At 37.9% G+C, this 25076-nt stretch overlaps 1 protein-coding gene across 1 annotated transcript in view; it reads left to right on the top strand.

Annotated features, from left to right (window-relative positions):
* PPFIBP2 (PPFIA binding protein 2) overlaps nucleotides 1–25076 on the top strand; it is an 85733-nt gene that overhangs the window by 10644 nt on the left and 50013 nt on the right. The window contains exon 3 of the mRNA XM_018076045.2: nucleotides 5905–6119. Coding sequence (XP_017931534.1) covers nucleotides 5905–6119 — 215 coding nt within the window. The remainder of the gene's footprint in view (nucleotides 1–5904; nucleotides 6120–25076) is intronic.

The following is a 25076-nucleotide window of genomic DNA, read 5'->3' as shown; positions in this document are numbered from 1 at the left end:
GCAGTTAAACCATGATGACCATAACCCCATGGGATTGAAAATCTGAGGCACAAAGGTTCTTTTGTGGTTTGTATGATGAGATCTGTTTTTCAGTACGTGAGAGAGTCGGTTGTTTAACAGGCAAGTGAACCAATTTCTAAGACTTAAATTTAAACAAAGTTTGAGATCTTTAAATTCAAGATTGTCTTGCCCACTACTTTAAGGCAATGAAATTGATTTGAGAGTCTTTTTAAAAATCAAAATACTGTAATCTTTATAAAACAAGTTGCCTTTATATCCTCAGAAAATGAATGGTCTTTTTTCCCCTATGCTTACAGAGACTAATTTTTTTTTCATGAAATAGTGTTCATGTTACCAGCACTTTACTACTGCTTACTACAAACAGTTATGAATTTTGTACTAAAAAGATGTATTTGTTGTACTTAGTACACTTAGTACCTAGTACTTAGACTACTGGTTACACTGGCCCTAAATACCTTCCTTTTTTATTTGTAATTTAAGAAAATAAAGAGAGAAAGTTGATGCAAGTATTTTTTATTCTTCGTCTTTAATAAATGTGTTGACCCTGTTTTTCCTTTGCAATGGAGACTCAGCCTCAAACCTCCATCATAGCTGCATAATCCCTCTTATTTTTCTCACCAGCTGTAAGGCTGCTTAGCTTGCGTTTCTGGACAGGAGAGATCTTTTTGTTGTAGCTGTGTATGCAGTACCTAAATGTGCTGCACATCACAGCTCAGCGTCTGGAAGCATTTGGAAGGGAAAAGTTTGAGTAATTACATACATCATTTACATAAATTATAGGCAGTTCTTGAAAATTGTCTCAAAGATTCCACGTGTGATTGTACGTAGAGCTCAGTGGAAAAATCATCTGAGCTGCACGAAACTTGCATCTGAATGTGGTCATTAACGTTTCTAGGCTTGGAAATTTTTTCCTAGGGCTTCCTGCTAATCCAGCTTAATAGTTACTGTTCCCTGTAGTTAAAGATCTGAAAGCAGAGATTTGAGGAGAAGTTAATGTAAGCTATGATTCAAAACATACCATTTGTGATGTATTTTGCATTACAGTATTAGAAGAAAGGATTGTGTGAGCTACCTCTTCACTCATTTGACAGAAGGCTTAGGAACCAGGACGCTGAAATATGTCCCATCTAGACCTTACTACTAGTTTACATAAATTCACATTTTCAAGGCTATCTTCATGAGAAAAAGAAAATTGTGCTTCAAAGAAAATTACACTTTGTAGTCTTGGAGGAGAGAGGAAGAACTTGGACAACCTATTTGCTCATTGAGTAAAAATTCAGGTAAAAAAATGTTCTCTAACAGTGTAATGATTGAGTGAAAAGCCAGATAAAATATATGTTTATAACTTTATTCTAACCACTGTTGGTCAGATATCAAAATTGTTGCTCTTGAGTATTTCAGCTTTACAGAAAGTCATCCTGACCCAGCATAGATGTAGTGTTTGGTTTTTGCTTTGGGGCTTTTGTTGTTTTTTGCTGGTTTCTGATCTAAAGGAGCCAGCAGTTTTAGGAAAACCTCTTTTTAACCACTGATGGTTGAGTTGTGCATTACCAGGATTTTTTTTTTTTTAAACTCAACCAGTTTTAGAGTGAAAAGACTGAGGTGACAAGGATGAATGCAGGGGATCAGAAGCTAAGGTGCAAGGGAAAGTGAGAGATCAGACACAGGATCTACTGCTAAGAGAGATGAAAGTTGTGTGATGGACAAATGTGTAGAATATAAGCTCAGGAGAGTGGATTTTCAAACTTGCAAGCCTTTCTGCTTCTTTCATTACTTCTGCTTAGTAACTTATTTTTGCAGGCTACTGGCAGTGCTGTTTTCTGAATAGGTTATGTATTTGCCCAAAAGGAATGTTTCTTTGAAGCCATTCAGCTAATTGCAAGGAACTTTGAAATAAAAATGTGCTTTAATGGTCAGGGTGTAAGAAATGTGTAACTTAAAAGTTGTTTTCCTTTTTGTACTGCTTATTTTACTTTCTTCCTCCTGCATCCACTGGCTGTCTGGGGAAGCCAGAAGTGAGATACTTGGAATGTCATAGTTTCAACAGTTTTTTCTCCCTTTCTCTCCTACTTCTCTAAAGTGGACATTTATGGTGATTAATTGTGTTCCAGTAGTACACTAGGAAACCATGGTGTTGAGTATTATATAAAACATCATGGCAGAAGATTCCCCTGTGTCCTGTTTATCCCTGGAAAAAAGTGAGGCACAAGAATACTGTGACTTGCTCAAGAAAAAAATGAGTCTTTTTCCAAGAGTTCAAAACTGCACTCATCTTTCCTGAACATTCTTCTTTTTCTTTTTCTTTTTCTTTTTTTTTTTTTTAATGAGTCTGCAAGGACATCCAAGTTCTTCCTGTCTGGTGCTAAAACTAATGCAAAGAAATATAATTATTTACTCCTACACACTTCTGTTTTTCAGGGTGTGTTCTTGTCCTGTTTAATATGAAACTACATGGAAAACAAATAAGAGAATCGAGCCTGTGATTCATTTGAATTTTAGCAGTAAACCAGGAAGCTTTCTGAATTAAAATGCTGAGTTGAACTCTGTATTTCTGCATTTCCTCACCAAATATAAAGTGCATTAATTGTTGCATTCAGAGGAGTTCATTTTCCGTTTCATCTAGGGGAATAAAAGGTACTACCTTAACAACCTATAGCAAACCAGTTTTAAAGTAATTTCAAATTTTGCAAAATGTGAGGCTGCTTAGAATTCTGCCACTCTGAGCAGTCAGTTGAAGAGCCTGGGATAACTGAAGCATGCATATGGAGTATACCCAGTCTCAGGGAATCACATAATTCCTGACTGGCTCTGCCTGTGCTCCAGCACTTAAGGATATTTACGTTTAGAGAACTGAGTTTCTTAAGGGTGACCATTCTTTCACTTACCAAGATTAAAGAATGTGAGTATATGTTGTTTTTCCTAGTGTTTTGATAGAGGCAAACCAAATAAAGGCATGCTAAAATGTTACTGAATCTTCCTATGGAGTTTGAAGTTATTTTCTTTAGAAGATAGATGTTGCCAGGAATGTTATAGTCATGATCATCTAAGGATGGAGGCAAGATGTGAGACATAGTGAGACATTTAGACTGGTGAACAAAGATGTCACAGTGGCATGTGTGGTATGGCTGTGTGTTTGTCTGTATAAACTACCTACCAACTCTAATTAACTGAACTCCTGCACAGTTTTTTTAAATTGCATTTAGCTTAAATGTGACGGCTTTTATTTCATACCTGAAGTATTGGTTGTGGGCCTGAAAGTTTGTGTGGTTTTGTTTGGATTGTGTGGAGTTTTGCTTGTTTGTTCCTCTCTTGTCTATAAATAAAAAGTACTCACATAAATAACATGAAGAGCTCCATAGCAGAATGCTCCTCTCAGTTTTTCCCATTCTATATCTATTTTAAATCCTCTGTTCACTGAAGGTGTAACTACCAAAGCTGGTTATGAAATAACTTTGAATCCTATCCCCTTTTCTAGTGTTAAAGGTACTTGCCAAGCAAAAGATAGAAAAGAAGTAATGTGGAGTTTTCCAAAAGAAAGAGTGAAAAAACTATTTTACAAGTCCTAAAGCCACAGTAACCAAGGAGGCCACATCTTTCCAAGTGGCATCAATGCCACTTCAGCAGTCAGTGCCATATTTCAGTTTGTGTGCACATCTCTCAGAAAGTAAGCAGTGAGCCACCCTGGCTGAATGAAGGTTATATGATCCAGACAGCTCCTACACAATTTGGAAATCTGCTATTTTTAGTCACTAGAGTTTAATATTAATCTGCATTAGGAACTACATGAACATAAACAAGCTGTCACGAGTGGCTGAGAGTATAGAAATACGTAAGAAAAATACCTTTTAGCGAGCAAGTCCGGCAAAACAGTCAGTTGATCCTGAGCTCAAAAGGAAGTAATTCAGGAAGACAAGGTTGATTTACGAGGTGAGGTTATCTCATACAGCTGCCTTTGTAGCACCGGATATTGAAGAAACTTTATCTTGGACATGGTCTTAGCCAGAAATTAAGATGAGATCTTGCACTTGGGGTATTAAAATAAACTCGTAAGCAGCGGAAGTCAGCAGGATCAAAAGGAGTATTTTGAGTCTGAAAAGAGGTTAAGATAATATGAAATACTTCGGTAGTGAAAATTAGCGTTGCTTTAAAAAAAAAAAGTTTAAAACCCTGCTACTGAGCCTTGCAAAACTTCAGAAATTTCTAAGGATGGTTGGTTTTACATTGTTTAAAACAGTCAAAAAACCCCCCACGCTCGTTCAGCAGAATTCAAGCCACACAATTTTTTGCAAATATCTGACAGAATGCTTTGTGTCGTTAAAACAGTGGTTGAAGATAACCTGGTTAATATTATTTAAATTTTCCCCGACCTTTGCGAAGAGTTAAGCATTCACAAAATGAGAGCCAAAATATTGCCTTTGTTCAAAAACTGAGTGACGTGGGGAATAACATTAATATTAAATGATCAATTGGCATTTTGGTTAAAAGCTAATGTGGGTGCAGAAGGCATTTCAGGGTATTAGGACCCAGACTGTCAGTGTATTCATGAGTTGTGTTTCAGGCTACGTGTAAAATGAAACATTGGGTCCAAACATAGTTTGTAGTGTCTGAATCATGGTAGATAAATGACTGCAGCAGGCAAACTAACATTGATTAATGCAAAGTAGTGTGCATTCGAGAAGAAAACTTGAATTCCTTACATGTTTGTGCATCCCATTGGATCTATCAGCTCAGGGGGAAAAAAAAAGTTAGCAAATAATTTTCAAAGGCCCAGTGAAGATTTTTGTTCCTTTCATAACTAAGATGTAAATTATGTTAAACACAGAGGTAAAATGAAGAATGTAGTAAGGAGATTATTATAATACCCTCATAATTGTGTTCATCAATTATGTAGTCTTCTAATGAACACTATATGGATCCAGTGAAGTATGAATGATCAAAAACCCAAAAAAACTCCATTAAGGTAAATAAAAGGGGGAAATGGGATGGCTTATGCCACAGAGAACATGAAGACATCTGTACAACCTATTACGTACATGAGGCAATGAATTGTAAATAAAAACTTTAAAAAGTAAAGGAGATAGTTTTCCACCTGACTAGTTCTTAAAGAAACAAAGGGATATTAAATGATACCAAGGTCTGAAATTCAGGACTGAGAAAAGAGAGTTTACTTTAGTGTGCATCTCATTGAAACACAAGGTATTAAGACAAAAAGGTTTGGAGATATTAGAATTTGTATTATTTATAATCCTTCCATAAGTGAGATATGTTTTTTTACTGTGCTTAATGTTGTCGAGAAAATAATATTGGTGCTAGAGGGCTGGCAGGACGGAGGTGGTGTAATTTAGAGATCTTTTTGTAATTTAGAGAGCTAGCAAAGTTTTATGTGCCATTTTTATTGCTAACTTCTGGTGGGTTGTTCTTTGTGGGAGTTTTAAACCTGCCCACAGTCATATATTTTCCTAGATCTGGTAACATGATCTATTTTGATCTAAGTTTCTTCTCAAAGGACTGCATCAGTTCTTCTTACATTGCTTAACACTGCTCTGTGTAGGGACTTCTGTGTAGCTGAGAAGTTAGTGACATCTCATGGCAACCGTGGAAAATTACAGGTGACTTGAGAGAAAGGATTTGGCCTTAACAAACATTGCAAATGTTTTCTAGGTCAAATTTCTTTTTTAATATGCTCATACATCCCTTTCACATTTAATTCTCCAGTGCTCGTGATTTATCCAGAGACTAATGCAAGTATTTCTAAGCCTGAAATACTGGTATTTGTCAGTGAGCATCTGAAGCCCAAAAGTTGTAGTGCATAGTATCTATGTATTTGTCACCCAGAAAACAATTATATAACGTTATTGTCTCTCCTTTTTTTATTTGTTTCAGGTACAAAGTCAGCTACAGAGTATGCTAATGGTGGTTATGATATTGTGTCACCTGCTCCGTCAGTGTACTTGGGCACATTTCAAATTCTGCATCTCCTGGAAGATCTAAAGATGGCATTGGAAATGCTGGAGGATCCTCAGGAGAAAGAGGCATTGAGAAATCAAATTCCAGGGGCCACAGCAGTGTGTCTGCGGGAGTGGTTCGAAGAGAATCTGGTGAGTAGCTATTTGAGCTTTTCCATTTTGTTTGCAATGGAAACAATGGATTGGTTCAAGTATTTCCATATTACTGCTTTATGTGCTGCTTATCAGAGCAATGCAGATGAGAAGTTGATAAAATACCTTATTTTGTCCCTGGTGAGGGAAAGGATGGTAAAAATTAACTACAACAAAAGTTACCTTTTCCGTGGGTTATTTTTGGTTTGGTTTACTTTGGTTCATTCTTTGCTGGAGATGACAAATTTATAAATAGTTAGGAAACTTTTAATTTTTAAAGTATCAGTTTGGAATGCAGTGTCATTGTCTGTTGAAGGAACAGATTCAGACTGGATGATTCTCCTGTCCTTTCCCTTAACTCTTGGTATAACAAAGAGTACACCAGGCAGAGGTGGTAAATCCAGGAACACTCTTGATTCTGCAGGTGAGACATTCATATTGGGATAGATGGGGAATAAACATTTGGCTGTACTCAGTAAAGACTGAGGCTTTACCAGGTGAGGAGCAGATCTTCAGACAGACCTCAAAAGAAGAGGGACATTATGGATATAAAGGAATAGAAGCAGCAGGTCCTGCCACAACACCAAGCCTGACACTGCAGGTGAATGGTGGTGTTCCTCAGGTGTAAAAGCTACTTGTCACTGTCTCAACATCAGAAAACTTTTCTAGATGAATAGACTTTCTTCTGGTTTTGTCAATGGATGTGACCTTTTATGTAATTTGTCCTGTGGCTTATGTTTTAGTGTTTATCTTCTGTCGTAGCTGCCGTGTGTCAATTGTAACCTGATGTTGTTGGAAATGTAGGTGCTTTTGTTTGAACTTGTCAGCTGCTGGTTTGTTGGCATTCTTCACAGAGTGCAGGTCTGTGGCTGGAAAATCCTGTTTGGGTCCATATGAGAGAAAGGAATGAGAATTTGGTACCAGCTTTGAAAACAAAAGGCATAGGCAATGTTTGATTTGGATTTATAGTATTAGCTTCTGGATTTAGATATCCTTAGGCCAGCTCTTACTGAATTCCTGCCTAAGCAGAAATGTTAATGTTTATTGAAGTCTTTACAATAGCTAAAAGATGTTTTTACTGCATAAAAGACATACATTTTCAGAGTTGTTCACAATAAAGATAGCCCTAGACCACCAAGTTGAAGAGTTTGAATCTGGTAATCTGGCTTTTGGTCTTCTGGTGTAGAAATATTAAGCTCACCTTGCAGCCCTGCAACGTAGGTAACCTTTAATGGTTTGACTTCTCATATTAACTATACATGTGTGTCTCTCCTATTTCATGGGTAACCAGCCAAAACAGAAGCCACAGACTTCTGCCTTTTAGACTTGCAGTTTACTGATGTCCTAAAAACCTTGTCTGCTGCATCAAGAGTAGTATTTGTTTGATAAAGCAACTGGGGAGTCTGGATTCAGGGCCGACAGAACAGGGGAAGTTGATGGCATAGAGTATCTCTAGTGCACTCTGTTGAGATCACTGTTTTTAAAATATTTTGCCATGTTCCGTGTCAAGGGAGGGTAGGGCACAGCTGCTGTGTCTGATATTTGAAAATGGATAGTAATCTGTGTATTTGTAGACCTTTCTCATATTTTTTTTAAGTGCAGATAATTTGTAAGTGTGCACATAACTTCCGTGACCTTTGAATCTGGGAGAGCTTTCTCCACTGACAAGCTGCAGTTCCACTTGGAAATTGGGAAGAAATCTGGTAAAATTTGGGTCAGTTCAGTGAAATGGAATATGTATTTCGTAGTTATGTCCCATACTGGAATTTCTTTCATTCCAGCCCAGAGCTATGAAACATGACACTTAATATGTGGATAAGGACAGTTGAGGTAGTATGCTGTAGAGAATGAGAACTCTCTGTCTCCATGAATCCATTCACATTGGAACCCTCAAATGGAGTTTGGTAATTATTACTCTGTGAAACGCAGAAGTGGCATTAAGTAAACCTCACTCAATTCCCATGGTTTAAACACATCAGGATGGAAACAGTTTGTTGATTTATTAAAAGCATAATTAACTAGAGATCAGGGAACTATATATTTAGGACGAACATCAGCAATACATTAGATAAACCATGGTACTGGATGCTTAAGAAATGTTAAGGAACACCTACAAATTTCTAAATGAAGCCCTAAAACTAATTCCAAAAAGTTAAAATGCCACAGACATGCGCACACACATTCACAGTTACACATTTCCTCTCTCACAGCTGGTGTTGGTTACAAGCCTGAACAGCCTCTTCATTGGATGTGGGTTCCCCTGTTTTACACACATCCCCTCACACACGTGGGTGCTTTAGCTTTTGTGTGTACTCGTGGAGTACTGATGCCTTTGAGCTATTTTTTTTAGAGCTATTGCAGGTTGGAGAGGGCCTTTTTTTTTTTTTTTGTGGATGATTAATTCCACATCTGTTTTCTTTGGAGGTCCATGGACTTTCCTTTGAAGCTGGAGGGCTGCTCTAGCATGTAACTGAATAGCTTTAGAGACTACAGCAATTGCTTTGTTTCTAACATTTTGCATAAATAGGTGTCAAAAATATTCCCAGTTTATACTGGTTAGGCATGCAGTGGAAACTAAAGAGAAAAAAAGCAATCTGATGTTTATTTTAAAAGCAGATAAGCATGCTTCATTCAAGAAGAGAGTGTTATTTTATGATTCTTCTTCACTTAAATGTGTAATTAAATATATTATTAAAAAAATTGTTGCAGCTGCCATTGTTAGTGAAGAATACAAATGATGTGCCTTATGGAAATAATTTGAGTATGTGTTTTGCTACTGCCCCATATTACTTTTATGGGAAACCACAGAAAGGGAAGTCAGAAAGATGACTTGAGACTCATTCCTGCTGGATAGTATCACCAGCATTTAACAGCATTTGGGTTTGAGCAGATTATGGAATTACTGATTAGCCAGGAAGTTTCTGTGATGATTATGGATGCTAGAGCTGATCTCACCTTCGTTCAGTTCCATAGCAGCAAACTATGGAATTTGTCAGACATGAAATACCACCAAATTATGTTTGATGGTTTGATCAATTGGATTATTTACTTTTTTTAACCAATGGTAGCTGTTATGCTCTTTGGTCTGTCTGCTCTAGGAGTGAATACCGAATCTGTGGGAAAATTCAGATATTTGACATCATGTTTTATACCTGATACTGCCTTGTTTACTTGCCCTTTTGAGAACATCTCCTTTATTCTTTTTCTTGAACCATTGGTGATTTATTTTTCTCTAAGGAAGAGGCACACCATTTGTGAAACTAAAGGTGTGCTTTTTGGAAAGGCTCCTTTTATTGTTTCCGTGGTCTGGGATCTATGAACATATCAGGTTCCTGAGTTTGTAATATAACTGGGCACAGTAGCTGTGCTGTCACTGCTCTGAGAGAGACGAAACAGGTTTGAAAAAATTAACACTGAATTTAGAAGGGTTGCTACTGTGTACCATAGAATGAGGATTTTATAATTTGCTGCAGCTGCATGAACGTTTTGACAAACCTAAGTAAAAAATTATTAATTATAGGCTTTTAACTACTTAAGAATTGTATTAAAAAGTTCTGCCTCGAAGAGCATGTCTAAAGTGTTTTATATGGCTTTATGATTGTAAATTCTTTGGCCTTAAAAGCAGAACAAAAATACCTGGGGATTAGCATGCAGAGTTCGTATAAAACAAACTTGTGGATGGTATCAATGCTTCCTGTTAAATATTTTAGTATTGCCAGTGACCACGTGACATATCACAAAGCAGGTAGTCATTTCAGCATTAAAAATTAATTGCTGCAGTAACAACTGACTGTGTTTGGCTCTGTGAGCTACGAGGGAATATATTTGTTTACAGTTTCATAACTCTAAATGAACTTCTACGCTGTTTAATTCTGGTTTTTTATTCCATACATCTTTATGGAACTCTTTTTTGAGTAAAGAGGAGCACTACTGTTCTTACAATGGTCCTTGAGCATGAGTGAAGGCCTCATTTTCAGGATTGCAGAACACAATCTTCCTCCTAGTGGAACATCTGTGTTTAAAGCACCATTTCATGATGTAGTTTTATTTACTGACCCTTAAAGTGTTGATTTTTGAAAACCCATTAGTATTTTCCTTGTTACGGGGTTGGTGGGTTTTTTTTGTTTCTTGGAAGCCTAAGTCTGAAAATCTTTCTAAATATTCTAAATTTAAGGAAACAGAAAGGGGGAGAAGAGCATAGGAAATAGTAGAGGAATGTGTTAGATGCATTTTTAAATATAATGTGATTTGCCTTATGATATATGTTGTGCCTTGTTTCTTTTCATGATCTGTTTTATTGGTAAAACCAGACTTTTTAGCAGAAACAGGATAAATTCCTTAGAGTCTTGATTGCTGTTTGGTCATGATTAAAGTTCATAAGAGATTGTTTACACTATGTGTTAAATGAAGGGATTTTTTTTCTCCAATGTGTTCACAGGGACTTGGACTAAAAGAGTAAACCCCAGTTCAGAATTCTGACTTGGTGGAGTTTGTGAAGTTTTGAACTTACTTCAAAGTTTTATTTTAAGCATGTGTTGAAGTGCTCTGCTGAAACATAATCACTGGCCTCTCTATTTCACTTTTGTCTGAGATTCATTTCACAGAGTTATCTGTCCAGAGCAGAGGCAGAAAACAACTGCACTTCAGGGCACTTCCATATACTTGAAAACGTGCTTTTATAAAAGTATCAATAGCATTTTTCAGCAACAGCTGAGTGGGAATCTTAGCAGTGCCAATTAAAGCCAGTATATTTGTCTGCTGGTAGATTTGACTGTGGAACTCAACTGTTGAGAGCCATGATGGAACTATATATAGCTGAATCTTCCCGTTGCCAAGTGGTATTAACACATGTTAAATTGAAAATGGAGCAGCAGAGCCTGCTTGGGGTAGTGTAGAAAAGCCGTCATTCCGAAAGCATTCATGTTTATTTTTGCCAGCTCGAAACATTAGATGGGTTATGTTTTTCTGAGGAGGAGTCAGAGTTCAAAGTTGTATGCCCCGGTCCTCCAGCTCCTTTTCAATGAGTTGATGATGCAAGGCAGTCCTGAGCTGGGAGATTTGGTCGTCTCAGAGTTCCCCAAGCGTGTTAGAGCAATTCATGGTACACGAGGAACAGCAGAGAAACGTCTCTCATACGTGCAGCTATTTCTGAATACCAGAGAGTGCCCTGGAGCTGGTGGAACAGGGCTGTACAGAGCTTGCATGGCATTTTTCTAAACCAGGCCTAACATTTTCAGTGTTCTGTAGTTGTTTTGTCTGGGAGCCAACCAGACAAACCAGACACCTCTCCCTGTGCCTGCTCACTGCAGTAGCTCTCAGCAGAGGTAGGAGGCTTCTCTGTGTGAAGAACTGATAGAAGCTTAAAATAGCTTTGCAGCGAGCAGGGCTGATTTAGATCTCTTTCTTAAAATGAGATTAGGTTTTGGCTGCTTCTTTCACCTTTGTAATGGTCAGTAATGTTTAACAGAACCACCTTAAACTACAATGACCAGAAGTGCTCAAACAGAATTGTGTTACGGCCTTAGGCTTAGAGTACTCATGGAAGAAAGGTCATATTCCTGTTCATCTTTCCTTTTGTGTCTGATGTAATATATGGTGTCCCTTTTTCATTTCGCATTATGATCTGTCACTAGAATTTCCAGCTCTTTTGGCTTTTCACAGATTTAAATATTATGCACTGCATTAATTTAACAAACATTAATGCATAAATGTAAATAGTATGAAATATCAGCCTTTTGAAGTGGAGATAGAGGAAACATAGGAAAATGTTTTCCATAAAGTAATTAACAGAGGGATTGGTAAGAGAAATTATTTAATTAAACAATGATGCTGACAGATACGATGGAAAGGTAATGGTCACATAAAGAAGATGGGGACAAAGTTTTCTTTTAAAAAGTCCTGTATTGATTCAGGTATTACCTGAATGTTAGAGAAACAGCATAACATTTCCATATATATTTCTATATATAAACTCTATTCAGATTACACAGAATTTGGGTAGGTTGATTTACCTCATTTCCTAAATTTTATGAGTTATGACAAACATGGCAATAACATATCAACAACAAAATTATTTCATTCTCTCTTAGATTAGTATGCTGATAACAGCAGTAAACAGACCTGTATTTAGCTAAAGTGCAGCTAAATATATTTTCAGGTTTTGTGATCTTTCAAAAACAGAAGCAAATTATGCTTATTTTAGACACATAGTACATACATGTCAGCATGCTACTCTTCTTCATGAGTAGATCAGAAATGTGCTTTATTTTCCTAAATAATGAAATACTTAAGAAGAAACTTATGAATATTTGTACATTCCTTATCAGAAATAAGGACTTGTAAAGGTGTATCTGCAGCTTATTCTGTTTTGAGTCTTGTTACAATTTTTTTCTGTTCTGAAATTTAGAAGAGAAAATCTGATGTGTGTCATAGTGAGGAGAGGCAAAAATGTTACCTGCAATGTTGTTGATATATGTGCAAGTATTTGGTAAATATCCTGTTCCAAATGTTTCATATACTGACTTACTGCATGTTTAGTAGTTTCAGCAGTGCTTTGAAACTTTACAGACTGGAAACTAAACCTGAATTATTGTAATGTGTTGTGTGGTAGGATGTAAATATATATCTTTAATTATTTTCTCTATGTATCAGTGCACTCTTGCATATAACAACTGGAGGAGGTGTTCACAGTGCTTTTGATGTTCTGCTAAGTAGAAAGTATATTTTGCTTTTCATGTAAAAATATAGTACTCAAGTTTCTTACAATCTACATTCTCTTCTCAATAAGCTTCATCCAAAAAGTCATATTTCTTGTAGAACTTGGACTGAGAAAATCATTTCAGCATATGGCAAGGAATGTTTGAAACTGCCAAGAATGTGCAAATGTCTGTGAATGAATTAATAAACAGTAACTTCATCTAAGCATCAGTTATACATTCTTTGTGCAAGCCAAGGGAAGAGAGCTACTTATTGCTTGAGCAGTAGCCTGAAAGGACATGGTAGTGCTGGAGATACATGATATCATACAGCCTGCAGATGGGAATGGCTCCAGAGATGTCAGCACCTGTTTGAAGTATTACCTCCCCCCTCCCCCAAATATGGAATAACAATAAGGGTTAACCCTGCTGGCATGGAACTAATGGCCATCTAAATTTCTTTAATTCTGAAATACAGATTTTAATCGAAGAATTAAGCCATTACGATTGAGTGTATTTTATGCTGGGAAAAATATACTGGGAAATTATTATATATCTACATAATGTTATTTGTTGTCTGTTTCCCAGGACATGGTTTATTTTTTTTTAAATTATCACAAGTAAAGCAAATTTGCTCATCCACAGAATGCAGTAATTTTTTTCCCTTTTGTTCCAAGAATTTCTTATTTCTCTTGTCACTTAGGCATTATTGTTAGTGATGATTAAGACTCTAAGACACATCTCCTTTCTGGAAATAATTCATCTAGATTCCTGAAGCCATTGCTCACCATGAAACAGGAATTTCTTCCTCCATTGTTTTCTGCACAAATGGCCTGAGTTTCTTTATACACAAGTTTTCTCATATTTTCTCTCTCTTTCTTCAGTCTGAAGCTCTCACATGTTTCTGCAGCGTGGGAATGACATCTGTGAATTGGCATGCTGAAAAAAATTTTCCCTTTTAAAATCTGGTCCTAATCCTTTTGTTTCCAAACCAGCCCAAACACTAGGACTGGAAAAAACATGTAGGCAAAGTTGATGCTAATTCTTGGGAATGGGCAAATTTTTGTTGCATGTCCCTCCTCAGCTGGACTCCCTTGATGGGGCTGGAAAGATTCATAGCTGGACATTGCATTTCTTGGCCTAAGAAACCAAGTTTGTTTTCTTTTAGTGTTTTCAGAGCCTGATGAGTTTTGAAACCAAAATGATCTGTAAGTTACTGCTGAAAAGGCAGACAGGTGCTATGGTCCAGGGACTTGGACCTGTTGGAGGCTGAAGGACTGCTCTGATTCCTATTCCTTTGTCCTCTGATTTTCCAGGAAATTTAATGGCAGTAGAACTCTATTGACTGTTTGCATTTGTGCTGCTCTGAGAGATCACAGAAGCATGTATTTTATCACAAATGTAACTGAATAAAAAGTAAAATTGCTAAAACAACAATAATAAATATATTTTTATAATGTTCCTCAAGCCACAGTTGGGTGGAAGAAAGAGGGACAAACAACTCTGTTTTTTTCTCAGCTCAGTGTTAGTGGAAGAGGGAATACACCAGACAGTCAAATTCCTTTTCCTCCACAATTCTAAGAGGATTTGTGGATGTTTTCTTCCCTCTTCAAAGGCCTGGAATGGAGGGACATGAGAAGCATGACTGAATGTTTAAAGCATTCTGGTACTTTCAGTTTCAAAGCTCGTGCAGCATGTTTATTTACTATCTGAAACATTTAAAATCTCGTTTGAAGTATTTGACATGCTGACTAACAGAATACTGGGTCATTTAGCTGGGTGTTTTTTATAGGTTGTGTATCAGCAGACCTTCTTGTGACTAGCACCTTTGGTATTCTGCAAACTGAGTTTTTACTTTTGTCAACACTGGCAGGAGTCAGCAGTTTTCTATGGAAGTAGAGAATTGGCAAAGAAATCCTAATGGGTTTTCATACAGGTTGTAGAGTATATAAACGTCGTTAACTTTAAACATTTCAGTGCTCAAAATTGCATTTGTATTGGAGACAACACTAAGAAAAATAATTTGTTGGAGAAGGGAGCAATAGCTGGATCACTCTCTGTGGGGTAACACTTGAAGGTGGTGGTTTTTCAGTAGTAGTGTGGCATTTTTGCTTGTTTGATTTTTAACTCTCCACTGAACCAGAAGTTAGTGCTCAGTGAAGAACTGCACACAGACATGGATCTCCTGAAAATAAGAAAAACATACAGTGGTAACCTGATTAAGCAATCCTCAGGTTTCAACATATTTTCCTTGTTTTCACGCTGCTCAGAGAGACTAACCTGCTTTTCTAGTGAAATGGAAGAGCATTCTAAGCAAATCTGGGGCAATTGATTTGCATTCAGTTGGTATCTGAAACTTGCAGGCCAAAGCTCAAGCAGGACGTAAAGTTCAGCATGCAGGTGACAGGCTCAGAGTGAGCATGTGACTGTCTGGAATGTATGCTGTCAACATTCGTGGCTGATAAGATGCAGAAAATTCAGACACTTACCTTTTAATCAGGAAGAATGACTAGCAGAAATCCTTTGCATGAAATCCAGCAGAAATGACAGGGCAGAAATAAGGTATGTTTGTCATTTTTAATGCTTTTGAAAGAAGAAATGGATACTAACCTAGCTGCAGATGGTACACTGAGGCACTAGTAAGTGGAGTAATATAGTTTTTTGTAGGTTTTATATGAAAAACAAAATCATTAGCTGATAATGCGTGGTGGAGTGTTTTAAGAAAGGCGTTTCCTTCTTCCCTGAAATGAGAGTCTTAGAGCCCATGTTTTGAAACAGATGTAATGTGGAACTTGAGGCACCATAGTGGTGGTGCTATGGGATACACAATACTGTGAGGTAAAGTTTGATGTATTTGCTGTTCTTCGTAATTAGATAACAGGTTTTCAGGGGAAAAAATGCCTTAAGCTGTTGGAAGTTCATTATTTAATGTCAAGAGAACCTCTGTTCAGTCTTCAGTTTGTCAGCCATGACAGAGGCTGTAGTGCATAGAGAAGTGTGCTATATTAAGTATTAATTTATTTTTTTTAAAAGGACCATTGACAATGTACTGAGACTTTTGCCAGACAGTGTAAACTATTCAAGAAATAGTTGCCCTCATCAACTTTAATATAGCATAAAAACAACCACATTCTATGCATTCAATGCAAGCCAAGTCCCCTTCTGATCTGCTTTTTGGAACTGACAGTTCTTTTACCTTATCACATTTACTGGTGATTTTAGATATCCTAGCACCTCTAGAAAACTCTTAGCACTAACTTTTTAAAAATTGTAATGTTTTCCTTGTCATGTGACTTTGAATAAGAACAGATAATAAATACACAAAGGAAACCGAAAGTCTAGGTTTATATTCTTCCCTCTTTGTGTTATGGAAGGTTCTCAAAGAGCTCCATCAGGTCCAAAGGATCGAGAATGGCTGAAACAATAAAAACCCACATCTCTTGCAGAAACTTCATCACATGTGTGTGACTTCCCCAGCTTGGAATGTGGGTAGATGCCTAAGTGAGGCAGGTCCCAGTAAGAACAGGTTTTCAGGGTATTATACAGACTCAGACTTCGAGTCCTCTGTATCTATCATTGGTGTCATGGGCTACTTTGACACTGGCTCTTCCAAACTGCTGTTTTACTGCTTCTTAAATGCAGGAGTCAGTTTGGCTGTAGAATCTGAAGAAAATGAGGAAATAACTAAACGTTCTGAGATCGTCACAAAAATTCCATGGAGACAACTGTGTTTAGGTCTCAACAGGCATTGCCCAGGCAGTTGTCCTTGTGTGTGTAACAATCAGTTTCCCAGTTCAAACCCAAAGCCACTCTTAAGCAGGGGGAGATACAACACTGAAAACTGGAGTTTACTGGGAAAAAATTATGAGTTATGAATAACTACTCTGTGAAGGCACTAGAGGACACCGCAGTAACAGGCAATACTTTTAAACTTCCCTTCTTGCCAGAGCATTGCGTTGCATATGCATTTATCTTGGTGTTGCAAGTTTGAAAAGTTGCCATGCTATGAGATTTCAGCTTCAGCAGGAACAGACAAATATCTTGGAAGGGTATCATCATCTTCTGTTAAGATGGAAAATCGCCTCTTTGGCAATAGCAGTATTTATGGGATCATTAACTTATTCACAGGCTCGTCCTTGAATTCCTCCTCTTTTATAATATCTTTTGAGAGGACAGGCAAGTAATTCAAAGAGCAGAGCTTATTTTTAGGTTTAGTCTGAGCCTGAAATAAATTGAGAAGGCTGAGTAGTGTTACAATAAACAGGGAGTAAAACAGAGACAGGAAATAGGGGGTCTTTGGTAATGAGTTCCAGCCACTCTTGAAACAGAAAGCCAGAGAAAGCATTGCTTGAAAAATAGTTTCTCAGTGACAGCTTAATAATTTTTAGCTTGTTATTCAACATTAAAGGGGAACAGTTTTTGCAGATTTCTACTGTTCTTGAAAGATCCTTTTTTTAAAGATCATTTAGCAAGTTATATTTTTGATGATTTCAGAGTCACATTGTTCTTGTTGCTAACTGATCTGCTGTTTAAAAAAACCAGATGTTTGGGGGAGAGCCTGAAGTTTATACAGTTGTGTGTTATATATACATCTGTGAGAAGCCTTTGGGATAAGACCGTGGGACAGGGGCAGGAGATTTAGCTTAAAATATGAACAGGCACTGAAGGTTTCGGAAGTTGAGGGTTGAAAGGGGAAGAAATCACAACTATATCCTGTAGAACAAAGCAGTGCGTTCGCTTCCAAAAAGTTTCTTTTTAACCCTGGGAATGTAACTGCTGAGATGGGCCCAAAGCATGGATGGTGAGATTGATATTTACAAGCACTTCACGTGGCTAAAGAGGGTAAGTGATTTGCTGGGCTTTTGTTTTCTCTTTCTAAATGCACATTAGCAAAAATCTTAGTCAGAATAGTCGGCTTTGTGAAAGGAAACGTATCCAGTGTCTGAGACATAAAATAGTGTAAGTTTCTTCGTGAGAAATGAATTAAAGACGTTTCTTGATGTAGGAGGAGAAAGCTTAGGGAGGGGGGGAGAGAATCAGCTGTCTTTGTCTTTAAAAATGAAACTCTAGGATCAAACTTTGAGCAAATGGCAATAGATTCTAGCAAGTGCTCGTGCTTTCCTGAGGTTGCAGTACAACAAAGCAAGTCCTGCATGGGAATGTATGGCAGAAAAAGGAGAGTATGTTTATCATGTTGTGCTTTAAAGTGAAAAATTATTTGCAGTAGCTCTTCGCTTAATTGATTCTTCATCGGGGTAACTGTATGAGACCTTTCTGGATGCCTTTGTTCTGGATAAAAATGGTGGTACTTTTTTCTTTGCATGTTACTCTGATAAAATAACTTTTTTTTTAAAAAAAAGACACTGCTATTTATTTTGTGATGAACTGCCTGAACATAAATTAACTGCATGAGATTGTTTTTGTCTTCCTATAAAAACAAAGTAGGTTTGTGTAGTAGTTTTGTCATCTTGGAAAAATCACTTTGTTTTTGTCAGATTTTAGATTTCTTTTATGTTCTAATTATTTATTTTTCAGTGTTAGAGATTATGAAAATGGTATGTGAATAGATCCCTTACAGTAGGCTGCTTTTTAAATTACTATATAAATTTAATCATGTGTCATGAAAGCAGCACATGTTCTCATTATACTCTTAAAAATCTATTTTAACCTGTGTGTACTTTTTTTGCAAATTCTTGTGTGTATATATATGTACACAGGTATACATATGCACATGCACTCTGGTTTTTTACTGACTGTATAAACATAAAATACAGGTCCATACTTACGTGAAATATGATAAGGAAGTTTTATTTGGGTAGTTTCTTGAATTAAATATAAAATATTAATGATGTGTAAGTCTTTAATAAAAGCTTGAGAATCTTGAAGTTAATTTACAAACTATTTACATGAGGTTCTGGAAACTTTTACATTTCTGGTGTGTGTCTGGGTGGGGATTAAATGGGAAGCAAATGGGATAGTGAAGGAGAAGAGGCAACAGGAAGTAGCTGTCAGTAGCATTATATATTAGGTTAACCTGTGTTCTGTGCAGTTAAAGCTAATTACCTATACAAAAAGGTGTATTTTGAGCTCACATGTTAATTTGTTAATTAAATGAGGCCATGAATACAATGTGCCTGCCTGAAATTTCCTGGTGCAAATTTCAATTCTGTGAAGAGAGCTTTGCTAACAAAAAGCTAATAAGGTGTGCTGCTATCAGGTTCTGTGTATTCAGAAAGGATGCTGCATTCAAAGGTAGCACAGAATTTTACAGAAATTAATAATACCCTTGCTGCTGTTGCATGTAATTCCTTTAATGTCAGGTATATAAAGGAGAATATCAGTACTGCTGCTTTTCCTTGCAAGCTCTTTAAAGGGGTGTGCATATGTGGGGGAAGGGAAGAGTACTGAAAATGAGCTTGTGTTGTTGCCAGGAGAACTTAAACAGTTTGCTCCCAAATTCCTCTGACAAGTGATTTAGAAATAAAATTTTTTATTTTCCTTTTTTTTTTAAAGTTGAAACAAAATAAGTTGTGTATTTAATTCTCACGTTCACGAATACCAGCATCACGTCTGGCACTGACTGTTACAACATATAAAGATTTCAGTTCTTGCAATCATAAACTGTTGCTCTTTGGCTGATAATAAAAGTAAGAGTTGCTTTCAGAGTAACAAATGGCATTTAACAGAGAATAACTGCAGCAGACTTCCATAAAGCCTTGGTGAAGTATGCCAGAGCTGGCTCAAATTTCATCATTAGCAGAAATCACTTCAGAGACCAGGATTGGCTTTGCTGTTGCAGTGGTTGGCTAAGACAGACTTGTGTGGTATCTGTGGCCTGGACTGGGTTAGGGCAGTAAACAAATACAAAAATCATGGGATCCAGGCAGGCAAAATGACAGATACAACTGCTATTTTCAGACGCTTAGAAGAGAGGGTCTGGTTTTAAGCAGAGGTCTTGTAACATAGTCTTTATTGTAGCATCAGCTGCTGTTGTTTCTGTGCAACAGCAGCAGGGAAAAAGCAATATTTAGATCAAATTGAAATGAAGTGTCACCACACTTCAGTGCTTTCCATTGGACTTCGCTGTCTTAACGTGACCTGTGGAAATGCTGTGCCAAGAATGGCCAAAGGTGTGGACAGAGTGGGCAGTAAAATGCAAGAGCAGACGGACAGAGCAAAGAAACAATTTAGCCTTGTCTCAGTTCTGTGTGAGGCACAGTTCACGTGCTTTCCTTTGTTTGCTGTTTTTTCTCATCTTTGCTTTTTTTCTGCCTTTTGCCAATAATAAAAATTCCAAGTCTGCAGTAGTACCTCTCACAGGAGAAAGAACTTCCTTTGATAGTATCTTGTCTAATATCAGAAAGACAAAACTCTGCAGTGGGTACTGGACTTCACGGCATGTCATACTTCGATGGCAATTTCAGAATTGTCCCAGTTAGCTTATTTTGCCTGAAAAGCTGAATGTCTGACACAGGCACACAGAACCACCCTGGTTTCATGCCATGTTGCAAGAGTTTGTGACAGTGCAGGTATGTGAGGATACCTTGTTAGTAAGACTGAAAGCCCGGATAAGGACGTCACGGGAATTATTAAGAGAGACATGTCTCTCAGCAGTCTGCTTATGGAAGGATATGGAAAAGTCCTTGTGTATGTACAGTGTGCTTTTAACATTACAGCTTGGGCAACAGCACAGTTCTCATAAAGTAGCTGGTGGGCAGTTTGTGGGCAGCATTTTGCAGGTAACTAAGGTTGGGTTCTTTCACAAGGCGTAAGCGTGAACCTGTCAATGTTCAAAGTTTCTGTTGCAAACTAAGGAACCTGAGATACCTCCACTACCTGAAGCTGAAAGTGAGCCATTTTTAGCAAATGTTCTTTGGTTCTCCCAAGGGATTTGGGTCAGAGGGTTCACATAAAATTTTATGTCATCCTGTTGCTTTATTCTTAATCTTTCCCTCTGACCTTAATTGGAACGCACTATTCCAAATAAAAACAGCACAACTCCCATTTTGGTATGTAGACATGTAGGCATAACCACAAATTATTAATACAAATGCTAATATTTACTACAAAAAGTGCTATGGGCTCTCTAAGGATACGTTAAATTAACTGAGCTATTTGGGGATGGATGGAGTCCGAATGGAAGGTCTCCAACATCTGGAAAACTTTGTGCAATGGTCAGATGTCTTGTTTGGGAAGAGAGATGCCTTCATGGGAAGTGGGGGCATCTGATAACTGTTGTAGCTTGCTTTAGACTTACCTTTTGAAGTGCTTGCAGCACAAAGCTGATGGTTGACCTGAAATAGGTGTACATTGTTCTTTTGCTTTCCTTTCTTCTGAAGCAGATTCATAACCTGTACTAGCAAGAGGTGGAGTGATCAAACCCATGATATAGCCATTAAGTTCAAAGTACTGAAAGTGAATCTTATGACTTATGTAAGGATATCTTTCTCTCAATGATGTAACTATCTGGAGGAAAAAGCAGGTATTAGTTTTCAGAAAAATTGTCTGGGTAAAATATAAGTATTTGTTTAAAATTCTTTATTTTAATGACTACCAAAATTTACCTACCTCTCTCTTTGCTTAATTTCAGACTATGCACTGTTAGCTTTGTCAAAGTGACTGCCACTTTCATTTAACCAACAAGTCATAATGGCAAATAAAAAATCCTGCTGTTGATTTATTAATTACTTCCAGATGAAAGGCAAGAATTATAGATCCAGAAATCATGTTCCAGCCTTCTCCTCCTCCTCTCAGGTACACTGAGGGAATGTACATATATTCAGATGGGTGTGTATCTGGGGTAGCATTAACATGCCAAGAGATTAAATTTGTATTGCATCCACAGTCAGAAGCAAATAAAAATGTTTACTGTGTAGGCTGTTCAATCATCACTTCATAATACTACTGTGACTCATAACATAATTCTACTGACCAAAAAGAATATGACAGAGATGGAAAGACCATAGTCTTGTAAATATTATCAGCTCCAAATAGGCTGGAAGAAGTCTGTAGTCTACATTTTCTTGTGTTGAAATGTAACACTGCTGTTTGTGTGCTGCTGGTGGTTTGGGGTAAAGCTGACTGGTTGAACTCTGCTGACTCTACTCCTTGTTTTCAGCTTCTAAACTATAACAAAAAGCAATATGTGAAGCATGTCCCTAATCTTCCCCATTAATACGAGTATTATTGCTGCCACAGTCATCCTATTCAATTATCAGTGGAACTGAAGGTGATTCATGTGACTGAATAAGAAGAGAGGAGGGTTATGACATAATCTGTCTTCCAAAGAGGCGGGTGACTTGTTGAAAAAGCTTACAAATCACCACTTTAACTGACTGCCAGGTTTCTTTTCCCAGCTCCTCCCCACTCCACAGCCCAGTATGAGATCCATGGTATTCGTGACAAATTTCTGTGTAACAGCTTGCTGATCAACTTCAGAAGTTGGTGGGGTTTGTGTTAAAATTAGCTGTGTTGGAGACACTTTGTGCTGAAACATCGCACACGCTAGGAAAACATAAACTGGCCTGTGTTGAGCTTCATTACCTTGCACATGTGCTTGCTTTCAGGGTCTTACTTTTGTAGTCCATCAAGATACAGCTGGAAGTTCCCTTACAAAAGTTTCCCAACAGAACCTCTGTAGAGAAACACCATACAACAGCTGTCACTCCGTTCTGACAATAAACTTCATTCTGAATTGTTTCCTATTAAAATAACATGCAAGAAAAAATAACATTCTATGCATAACAGACTCTGAGAAAACTACTGAAAATTAAGATAGCTGAACTGATCAAGCATTTCATCCCTTTCTTGCCATATTGTTTTAGACTTTTGCTGATTACCACCATTTTAAATTAAAGCTGCAGAATCATTCTCCGAAGTCTGATTTTTTGTGTCATGTATTCTGAAGGAAAATTTAAGCCCTTTCCTTGGAAAAGGACTCTGTAATGACTGGATCATGTAAATGATACTTAGACACTTAGAAGTTTCCAGCAGCTACCAATATTGTGTTCAGATTAAAGAAAGGAGTGTATTCCAAAGAGAGATTTGGAACCTAAAAATGAACAAGAAGCTAAAGCAGGTGATGGAATGCAAAAGCTTTGCTGCTTTTTTTTTTTCTTGCTTTTCTTTTTCTAGAACTGGGCGAGTCAGTTGATTTGGAATTGTTTCAGGAAACTTTTAGTGCTAATATCTTTTGCAGTATGATGCGCATTAAAGTATACCCAAAATCTCCAAGGAGACCATAATGCAGGTGCTTCAAGAAATTGCTTTGCAACTCCTGGCTTCCCATGGTGTGGACAGGTGTACTTTTCACTGGGTAAAAACTGGCTGGATGGCCGGGCCCAGAGAGTGGTGGTGAGTGGAGTTACATCCAGATGGTGGCCAGTCACGGATGCAGTTCCCCAGGGATCAGTGTTGGGTCCAGCCCTACTGAACATCTTCGTGGACAGCCTGGGCATTTAGTGCACCCTCAGAAAGTTTGAAGGTAACACCACGTTGGATGGGAGTGTTGAACTGCTCATAGGGTAGGAGGGCTCTGCGGAGGGATCTGGACAGGCTGGATCAATGGGCTGAGACCAGTTGTATGAGGGTCAACAAGGCCAAGTGCCAGGTCCTGCACTTTGGTCACAACAACCCCAGGCAGCACTACAGGCTGGGGGTAGAGTGGCTGGAAAGCTGCCTGGCAGCAAGGGATGTGGGTGTGGTGGTCAACAGTGGCTGAACATGAGCCAGTGTGTGCCCAGGTGGCCAAGAAGGCCAGTGGAATCCTGGCTTGGTGTGGCCAGCAGGACCAGAACAGTGATTGTCCCCCTGTACTCAGCACTGGTGAGGCCACACCTTGAGTGCTGTGTCCAGTTCTGAGCCCCTCAGGACAAGGAAGGAATTGAGGTGCTGGAACGAGTCCAGAGAAGGGCAACAAAGCTGGTGAAGTGTCTAGAGAGTAAGTCCTTGGAGAAGCAGCAGAGGGAGCTGGGACTGTTTAGCCTGGAGAAAAGGAGGCTTGAGGGAGACCTTATTGCTCTCCACAACTGCCTAAAAGGAGGATGTAGTGATGTGAGGGTCAGTTCCTTCTCCCAGATAACAAGTGACAGGACAAGAGGAAATGGTCTCAAGTTGTGTCATGGGAGGTTTAGATTAGACATTATGAAAAATTTCTTCACATAAAGGAGATACCATCCCTGGAAGAGTTCAGAAAATGTGTAGATACGGCACTTGAGGACATGGTTTAATGGTACAAATGGAGGAGGTGCTGGTTGCTGGTTAAGGATTCCTGGAGGCAAAGTATTTATGGTATGCAGTTGATTTTTCATCTGCAGTGGTACTACATATTTTCACCTACCTTGCCTTAGCATATCTTTCCTTCTACTTTGCTATCATGTGTTATCATGAACTTCTTTACATGTTTTATGCAATTTTTCTCATTCTTTCATTATAAGAAACATAATTAATATTAACATTAACTTATAATTTGTCAAGCCCAGGTAACAATTTTTAGTCTTTGATGCTGCATCTTCTGAAATATTAGCTTTGTAGAAAACCTTGTTGATTCAGCCTTTTAGACTTGTGCAACCACATGACCCGTGTTTATTGTTTGTGAACTGCTACACCAACTGGAATTCATCCCTAGCCTTATGTCTTTAGTGTTACAAGTCCTTTATTCAGTTGCTGCTGATACGTGTGACACGTAACTACACTTGCTGTTTCCTCTCAGTGCTGACTTTCACAACTGCAGAATGCACTCCAACCATCCACAGATGGCCTTGGTTCATGTTACATTGTTTTATCTTGTCTTTACACGAAGATTTACCAAGTCTGAAACAACTGCTGGGTGTCAATCAGACACTTTTATCTAGCAGGTCATTTTTCTGTCTACTGTACTTTCCTGTACTTATCTGAGCCCTGTCTCACTGACCTATGGGCAGGGTTGATATTTTGGTGTAGTGTTGTTCCCCCTTTTCTGTTCCCATGGGTGATTCACTAGGCTTTCCATTGGTATATAGTGAAATATCTATTGATTCTGTGTCGAACTAATTCTAAATTATGGATTATAAAAAATGTTGAACTCCACTTTGCATTCATGGCAGATTGTTTATGTAACAATGCATTGGCAGTAATGCTTGCACAAGTGGTTACAGGTAAGTTTCTTAAATCTAGCCTAGAAAAAATAGCACATGATGGCAGGAGGAAGGGTGCAAAATCTACTTGATTAGGTTCTGTCATTAGGAGACTCTTTTCCTGCCTAGCAACATGCAGTTCTTCCCTG

This window comes from Manacus vitellinus, unplaced genomic scaffold (genome assembly GCF_001715985.3).
Source record: "Manacus vitellinus isolate BGI_N305 unplaced genomic scaffold, ASM171598v3 scaffold_30_pilon, whole genome shotgun sequence".
Taxonomy (NCBI): domain Eukaryota; kingdom Metazoa; phylum Chordata; class Aves; order Passeriformes; family Pipridae; genus Manacus; species Manacus vitellinus.
This window is presented reverse-complemented; position numbering and strand designations above follow the sequence as displayed.